Source organism: Leucoraja erinacea, chromosome 34 (genome assembly GCF_028641065.1).
Source record: "Leucoraja erinacea ecotype New England chromosome 34, Leri_hhj_1, whole genome shotgun sequence".
In the NCBI taxonomy this organism is placed as follows: Eukaryota; Metazoa; Chordata; class Chondrichthyes; order Rajiformes; family Rajidae; genus Leucoraja; species Leucoraja erinaceus.
In genome coordinates this window covers 5,053,530-5,062,387 of record NC_073410.1, presented here as the reverse complement: position 1 = coordinate 5,062,387, position 8,858 = coordinate 5,053,530, and the positions used below count along the sequence as shown (strand labels likewise).

Below are 8,858 nucleotides of genomic sequence, written 5' to 3'. Positions count from 1 at the left end.
GTTTCACCAGCACTTTGTGCAGAGTTGATTTGTTCAGCTGACAGAAGCCAACATTGTAATGGATTCTATGAGCAATATAACTGAACGATCTCCTGATGCAGAATCTTAGCCCAAAACATCGACCACCCTTTTACCTCCACAGATGCTGCCCGCTGACGTTCCCGGAACAACTTTTGCGTTGCTCCAGCTTCCAGCATCTGCAGTCTATAAAGTATCCTCTCAGTATTTCAGTCTCGCGGGCATCATTTTTGCTTGATGCCCTTTTCTTATTTCCAAGCTTTGTTTTGTCGTCGATCGAAACAATATTAGGCAAATTATACATCGTCAAGCCTATTGCCACCTGTACAAATACGGATAGGTACATATGATGAAAATCTTATTTGAAAGTCTTGTTTTTTTAAATAATCCTGAAGGGCAATAATAGTAAGAAAAGCCGATTTGTATTTCTCATAATGGGCTGCTGAACAGTGTTTTGTGCATGTTCACCCTTCTGCTGATTTTGCAATTGTTCTTTTTTTTAAAAAAGTAAACCCCTGCATGAATGAGTAAACCAGCATCTGCAGTTCCTTCCTTTGATCAAAATATGAACGAAATGACGAAGAAACATCAATAGGAACTGTAGAGTTTAAGAAGGAACTGCAGATGCTGGAAAATCGAAGGTACACAAAAAAGCTGGAGAAACTCAGCGGGTGCAGCATCTGTGGAGCAAGGAAATGGGCAACGTTTCTGTAAGGAACTTTAGATACTGTAGATACTGGTTTACACCGAAGATAGAACTGTAGATACTGGTTTACACCGAAGATTGACAGCAACGGGTCTCGACCCGAAACGTCACCCATTCCTTCTCTCCAGAGATGCTGCGTGTCCCGTTGAGTTACTCCAGCTTGTTGTGTGTATGTCTTCGGTTTAAACCAGCATCTGCAGTTCCTATTGTGTAGGAAGGAACTGCAGATACTGGTTTAAACCGAAGACATACACACATTAAACTGTAACAACGTTTATGTAACCTCAATGGGCTTGCCCCCACCTACATAAAAAGTCTTCTCACCCACCACTCCACCTCCAGGCCCCTCAGATCGGCCGACTTGGGGTTGCTGAATATCCCACTGTCTACGCATAAGCTCAGGGACCACCGCGCCTTTGCGGTTGCAGCACCCAGGCTGTGGAACAACATCCCCTTTCCCATCAGAACTGCCCCCTCCATCGACTCTTTTAAGTCAAGACTAAAGACTTATCTATACTCCCAAGCCTTTCCCGACGTCCACTGAGTGAAGGCTGCATGATGTAGTCTGTTCTTCTTCTATGTCGTTTTTTTTTGGCGGTTGGCAAACAACTTTTTAGTGCATTACCGTCACCAACTGGTATGAAATGTGGATCAAATAACATTATAACTTATATACTAATAGCCTATATCTTTCCAAACAAATTGGTTACCCTGAGAATGAGCTCCCAGTAGAAGTGGTGGAGGCAGGTTCATTGATGTATCATTTAAAAATAAATTGGATAGGCATATGGATGAGAAGGGAATGGAGGGTTATGGTACGAGTGCAGGCAGGTGGGACTAAGGGAAAAAAATTTGTTCGGCATGGACTTGTAGGGCCGAGATGGCCTGTTTCCGTGCTGTAATTGTTATATGGTTATATGGTTATATGGAATGTAGTCTGTTTTTGTTGTACTATTCTTATAACATATTTAAAGCACTTTGGCCAACGAGAGTTGTTTTTTAAATGTGCTATATAAATAAATGTGACTTGACTTGACGTACAAAGTGCAGACGAAGTACAACAACAAAAGATACAAAGTGAAGACAATGCACATCTCGAAACGCATTGTTTCACTGAAGGGTGAACGCGCAGGCGCAGTGGAATGGACTCCAACTCCCAGCATGCCTGGGTCGGGCGCTGACGCATGCGCGGGAGCCGGTTGTGGACGGGACGGGATGCGGTGACGACGGCAGTGGCGGTAGGCCCAGGCCCAGGCCCCCCCTCACGGTAGGTCGGTTAGGCCCGGCCCGGCTCTCCCCCCCCCCCACTCCGCCCCAACGCCCCACCGTGACCCCGCCGGCGCTCACCTCCCCGCCCCGCACACCACCCGCGGCTCCAGGCCGATCCGCCAGGGTCCCGGGTTCAATCCCGGGTTCCCAGCCCGGGGGGTGCCTGTGGGGGTGCTGTCTTTGTGGAGTTTACAGCCCGGGGGTCCTCCCTATAGGGTCCCGGGTTCAATCCCAGCCTGGGGGGTGCTGTCTGTGTGGAGTTTGCATGTCCCAGGGTCCTTCAATCCCAGCCGGGGGGTGCTGTCTGTGTGGAGTTTGCTTGTCCTCCTTCAGGGTCCCGGGTTCAATCCCAGCCTGGGGGTGCTGTCTGTGGAGTTTGTGGAGTTTACATGTACTCCTTCAGGGTCCCGGGTTCAATCCCAGCCTGGGGGTGCTGTCTGTGTGGAGTTTGCTTGTCCTCCTTCAGGGTCCCGGGTTCAATCCCAGCCTGGGGGTGCTGTCTGTGTGGAGTTTGCTTGTCCTCCTTCAGGGTCCCGGGTTCAATCCCAGCCTGGGGGTGCTGTCTGTGTGGAGTTTGCTTGTCCTCCCAGGCTTCAGGGTCCCGGGTTCAATCCCAGCCTGGGGGTGCTGTCTGTGTGGAGTTTGCTTGTCCTCCTTCAGGGTCCCGGGTTCAATCCCAGCCTGGGGGTGCTGTCTGTGTGGAGTTTGCTTGTCCTCCTTCAGGGTCCCGGGTTCAATCCCAGCCTGGGGGTGCTGTCTTTGTGGAGTTTGCTTGGCCTCCTTCAGGCCGCAGGGTCCCGGGTTCAATCCCAGCTTGGGGGTGCTGTCTGTGTGGAGTTTGCATGTCCTCCTTCAGGCCGATCCCTCAGTAACCCTGGCTTTCCCATTCTGTCCCTTCCCCATCCTAATTATCTAACTAGTTCAACTGCCCCCCTGGTTAATTTAACTGATTGTTTCAGAAGGAACTGCAGATGCTGGTTTAAACCGAAGATAGACGCAAAAAGCTGGAGTAACTCAGCTGGACAGGCAGCATCTCTGGAGAGAAGGAATGGGTGACGTTTCGAGTCAAGATCTCGACCTTAAATGTCTTTACTGATTGTACGCCAGGTTGTCACCTTCCCCACAGCAACCAATGAACGATTCTACATTTCCTTGATCATCATCTGTTTTGATCTGTGTGTGTGGAGTTTGCATGTCCTCCTTCAGGCTAACCGTCAGTGTTCTGGGTTCAATACCAGCACTATCCTCCTGATTAATTCTACTCTTTGCATGCTTCGTTGATACCTTCCTTTCAGCCAATAATGAACCATTGTACATTTCCTTGATCACCATCCCTTCCATATCTCCAGTTTTCCTCTCCCCTGACTCTCAGTCAGAAGAAGGGTCTTGACCTGAAGTGTCACCCATTCCTTCTCTCCAGAGATGCTGCCTTTCCTGCTGAGTTTCTCCAGCATTTCTGTCTGTCTTCCTGAACCAATCACCTCTTTCACGCTCTCTTCCTGGTGCTGCTTCCACCAGCTCTTAACTCTGTTATTGTACTTTGTATCAGTAAATAAATGGTGTGCAAAACAGCAGATACTTTTAAAAGATAGAAGATAGACACAAAAAGCTGGAGTAACTCAACAGGTCAGAGAGCATCTCTGGAAAAATATGTTAATTATTCAGGGCAAAATACCTAATTTCCACCTGTGCCTGTTTCCTCCCATGCTTTTACTCAGTAGCCAAACATTTTTCCATAAGTGAACTCAAGATCTTTCTCTTACTTTTGCTTGGAAATGAATATTCACTGCATAGGGGAAAACCACCAATACATGTGGGCTGTTTGAAGACCACAATTCTGTGGATCATGATTTTATTTTCCCCCTGACTTGAGTTAAAGTTCCACTGCTATTCTCACTTGCAGCCTTAATCTTTGCCATTTACTGTTAGAAATGCAGTTGAGAAAGAGAGGTTGAAGTAGAAACTGTATTGTGCAGTGTTTCAATTTATTTTGGTTGTTTTATTTGTGATTTAAATTTCTCATATGGCTTCAATGATAAGTTGGTATTTTTGTAATTTCAGTGTTGAAGATTCTGACCGAGAATGGAGAAGCCCCCCTTTAGGCAGGTTCCGACAAGTGGGCCTTGGGATCTAAAGGAACGCCTTGGAGCAGGGGGCTTTGGACATGTCTATATGTACGAACATAAGGTACATTCTATATACAGTTAGTCTAACCTTTCTGGCATATTTTAATAAAACAAGCACGAGACATACAAAAACCTCCTTCTTTCAGTTTCTTTGACCAACTGTTAATATGCAATTTCAGGGGACTAATTTCTCCTCGGCCTTTATTGTTCTAGATTTTATTCCTTCTATAGATGTTCGTCATGAGAAAATTTGAAATCTCCTGTTTTTACATTCCAGTTTGTGTTGCTTTTCTTTCTCTTCTCCCCAGTATCTGTGTGACAGAAATCTTTGTAATTTAGATCAGTAATGTTGTGATCAAACTTGCGAAGCGATGATTCTTTCAATATATCTATGTCATGTACTTAAGCTGATTGGGCAGCTACCAGCAAGCTATTCTGAGCAATGCAAAGCTCGAATAATTTTAAATTGAAATTATTTCTGAGAGAGAAAAATAAAGTGCCCAATGTATGGAACTGACAGAAAGACGGTTGACACGCAAGCCCTGAGGGTTTTTTCTCGCTGGGAAGTCATTGCTCTTCTGCAGCCATTCTCCATCAGTTTCTTGCTTGATTTCCATGACTTCAATTTTACCAGGGCTCCTTGATAATACAATTGATGGAGTGATGTCAAGGGAAGCTCCTCATGGTTGTGAAATTCAGTTTTTAGTTATTGATTACATTTCAAAGCAATTAAAAAAATGGAGTGTTAATTAGGAGAGGGAGTTTTCCACATTTTCCGGGAGAAATTGTAACCTTTTTAGCTTTGGGTTGAGATATATTTTAATCACCTATCCTTTAAAGCAAGGGTGTTGTTGTGTTATAGCTTTATGAAGGGTCACAACCTGAAACGTCACCTGTCCATGTCTTTCAGCAATGTCGCCTGTCCTGCTAAGTTGCTCCAGTGCCTTATATTTTTTGTAAACCAGCATCTGTAGTTCCTTGTGTCTATTGTACAGTGTGCGCCCAGCTACAGTGCCCTTCCATAATGTTTGGGACAAAGAACCATAATTTATTTATTTGCCTCTGTACTCCACAATTTGAGATTTGTAATAGTCTCCTTCAGTTTTCACTTCAGCATATAAAAGGCACGCTCAATTGGGTTCAGATCGGGTAATTGACTTGGCCACTCAAGAATTGACTTTTTTTTAGCTTTGAAAAATGCCCTTGTTGCTTCAGCAGTATGTTTGGGATCATTCTTGCGAAAGATGGCTGCAATACAGGCCTGCCAGAGCATCATCAGAGGACACAGCCTGCAACTGGTTATGTCCATGAATCGCAGACTTCAAGCAGTCGTTGCATGTAAAGGATATGCAACAAAATACTAAACATGATTACTTTCATTTACATGACTTTGTTGTGTGCCAAACATTGTGGTGCCCTGAAATGGGGAGACTATGTATAAACACTGCTGTAAATTCTACATGGTGAAACCAAAATGCAAACAAGTGGCCTTTATTAAAACCTGACTATGTGCACTTTAACCACATGTGACATTTTTCGATTACAAATCTCAACTTGCGGAATACAGAGGCAAATAAATAAATGATGGGTCTTTGTCCCAAGCATTATGAAGGGCACTATATTTCTAAAAAAGTGAGGGTTTCCACTGATAAACCTGATTCCATCTTCTCTGATGTGTTATTTTGTGATTGTTAGATGAAAAACCTGTTAATCCTTTTATCTTGCTGACATTCAGTAATGGTTCTCATTGCCTCGGCTTGTCTGCTACCAAAACCAGTATGTGCATTGTCACCTTTAGACTGGACCGCATCAAAGGTTCCCAATCGCTTCATTAACATGACATAACGTTTCCTTAATTGATCTAGTTTAAAATTTAATTCTCCTATTAAAATCCTTGCATGTTGTTGGCCACTTATGTCTGTAATTTCTTAAGCTTTCTTTGTGCTTAATCTTTCCCATGTTACATTATTTTTTTTTCATAATTCAGCCTCATTTGCTTGCTTCGCTCTCTTTTATCATTCATTACCATTCGCATACCTCAGTTACAGGTACTCATACCATAGTCATCAAAGTTTTAATAGGTTTTAAATTCACTCTGTATCAGCCCAAGTTTAGGAGTTTTTAATTACCTTATTTATGGCCTTTTGCAGAAAGATGGTAGAGTAAAAAATTGTTCTTTGCAATATAGTTGCTAATGCACATTGAATTCTGTTATTATTGGATTTGTATTTCAACAATGAAGTGCATGATATGCCAAATGCATTGTAGAAATTGAAAGAGGTCTCTTTCTGTTGGTTCAAGATAAAATGATCAATGTTTATTCGTAAATTGACTGAATTTGGCAGCTACATTGCATCTTTAAGGTTTCATTACAAATAATCAACATTGGAGTGTATTTGACAGACTTTATAGTTTATAATTTAATCAGATGTTTATTTGACATCAGTTGACATGATTTGCAAGCCAGTTTCAAATGAACTAAGTGAAACAAGTGTAACTGTGTTTGTTGAGATTTGTGATCCGTCATTAATTTTGTCAACAACTTTAACTAAATACCTTTTGATTTACTATGTAATGAACATCTAAATCGACATCTCTGTTCCAGAGCACTGGGGAAAGGATTGCAGTTAAAGCCTGTCGTGTGGAGTTGAGTGCAAGAAACAAGGAGAGGTGGTGCCATGAGATTCAAATCATGAAAAAGTGAGTATATTTTCAGAGACCTCTGGAGTTTCTTTAGTGATGCAGTGGACCTTGGCTTAAAAATTTCACAACATTTTTGCCATCACAGATAATCCATTTTGTATCCAGCTATTTGTATACAGTACAGCACAAACCATTGACTAACGATTTTTAGGAAAATCTTTGCAGGTAGAGGTTGTGAGGGAACAATGTGCTCAATTTTTTGTTACCTGGGGATAAGGACAGTGTGCAAGCTGAAAATACCTGATCCTTTAGGTTAGGTGGAACTTAGAGGAAATTCATAGTTTGATTTTCCCGTCTCCCAATCAAGTTCACTGAGGTTGTGACATCTTGTTTTACCTGGATAAGGTTGTTCCAAACTCTGGAAGATTCTGTAAAATATTGTGACTACTTCAAAACCTTGGTGGCTACAGTCTGAATATTAATGTGTATGTTTCATCATGGAGTAGCACAAGGGTAAGGCAGAACATTCCATAAGGGGTGGCACAGGGGTGCCACAGTGGTAGAGTTGCTGCCTTACAGCGCCAGAGACCCAGGTTCAATCCTGACTACGGGTGCTAAGTGTATGGAGTTTGTACGTTCACCCTGTGACCCTCTGGGTTTCCCCCGGATGCTTCACACTCCAAAGACGTACCGGTTTGTAGGTTAATTTGGCTTCGGTGACAATTGTAAATTGTCCCTCATGTGTAGGATAGTGCTCGTGTACGGGGATCGCTGGTCAGCGAGGACTCGGTGGGCCAATGTGCCTGTTTCCGTGCCATATGTCTAGCATATACTAAATTAAACTACATGTATTTTTGCTTATTTCTACTGAACCTGCTAACAAATTGTTCCTCTCTCCTTTGTCAATAATAGGCAATTTTCTTTGTATTGTTAAATCTCAAGTATAAAATTCAGGCAATTTAATTTTCGAGAGATAAGAATTGCTTTGCAGTTGGGATTATTTTTTGTTTCAGTTTGCATATAAGGACTATAGTAGAATTACATTTGACAAACTTGTTAATTGTGTGTTCTCAGTTTTTCTATCTCCTACAATTTAAATACATTTGACGTGTAAGGGTTGTCTGAAGATCATTTCTGTTGTCTTGTCCCAAAAAAGGTTAAACAATGCAAATGTTGTTAAAGCTCGTGAAGTTCCCGAAGAAATGCAGGGTGTTGCCTTTAATGATGTCCCTCTACTTGCGATGGAATTCTGTACAGGAGGTAACTTGCGCAAGGTAATTTTCAAGGTCATTCTAATTCCTTTTACTGAGTGCGATTTTGAGGTTAATCCAAATTTAATTTAGTTACAAATGTTTCACAGAATTTCATTATGTACTAAACATCTGCATGTATTTAGAGACAAGTGGTGTACCCTTCTTTTTGTGATTAAGATCAAGAAATAGAAGCAAGAGTAGGCTGCAGTGTCTCAATCTTATCTCAGCATTAGATGGCATCAATGCTAATTTGATTTTGGACTGAACCTCACCATCCTGCCATTTTTCAATTGGTGCTGGATACATTTAAAACATAACTACTGTCAGTTAAATGGGCATTATAACTTCAGATCTTTGCCTGTTTTGAAACTTGAATATTCAATTTATTTTGAGAACCCATGTAAAAGATTTAATGTTAATTGTGAATGTTAATTACTGCTGTGTTTTTGTGCATCCATTTTCCATGTTCTATTAAATAATTTGTTTCAACTCATAATATATTTATTTGAACTTAACATCTTTTACTAGAAGCATATAAATTTATAAAAGGACTGGACAAGCCAGATGCAGGAAAAATGTCCCCAATGTTGGGCGAGTCCAGAACCAGGGGAATAAAGGGGAAGCCATTTAAGACTGATGCGAGAAAAAACTTTTTCACCCAGAGAGTTGTGAATTTGTGGAATTCCCTGCCACAGAGGGCAGTGGAGGCCAAGTCACTGGATGGATTTAAGAGAGAGTTAGATAGAACCCTAGGGGCTGGTGGAATCAAGGGATATGGGGAGTAGGCAGGCACGGGTTATTGATAGGGAACAATCAGCCATGATCACAATGAATCGCGGTGCT

General features: G+C 42.2%; 1 protein-coding gene across 2 annotated transcripts in view; it reads left to right on the top strand.

Annotated features, from left to right (window-relative positions):
* Positions 1-1,844: 1,844 nt before the first annotated feature.
* The window catches only part of chuk (component of inhibitor of nuclear factor kappa B kinase complex), a 43,397-nt gene continuing 36,383 nt past the window's right edge, over positions 1,845-8,858 (top strand). The window contains exons 1-5 of one of the 2 annotated variants that reach the window (XM_055661703.1): positions 1,975-1,991; positions 2,953-3,091; positions 4,055-4,180; positions 6,725-6,819; positions 7,919-8,036. In XM_055661703.1, coding sequence (XP_055517678.1) covers positions 4,076-4,180; positions 6,725-6,819; positions 7,919-8,036 — 318 coding nt within the window. In that variant the 5' untranslated portion in view covers positions 1,975-1,991; positions 2,953-3,091; positions 4,055-4,075. Of the gene's footprint in view, positions 1,992-2,952; positions 3,092-4,054; positions 4,181-6,724; positions 6,820-7,918; positions 8,037-8,858 lie in introns of both variants that reach the window. The other variant, XM_055661702.1, reaches the window with a different exon arrangement.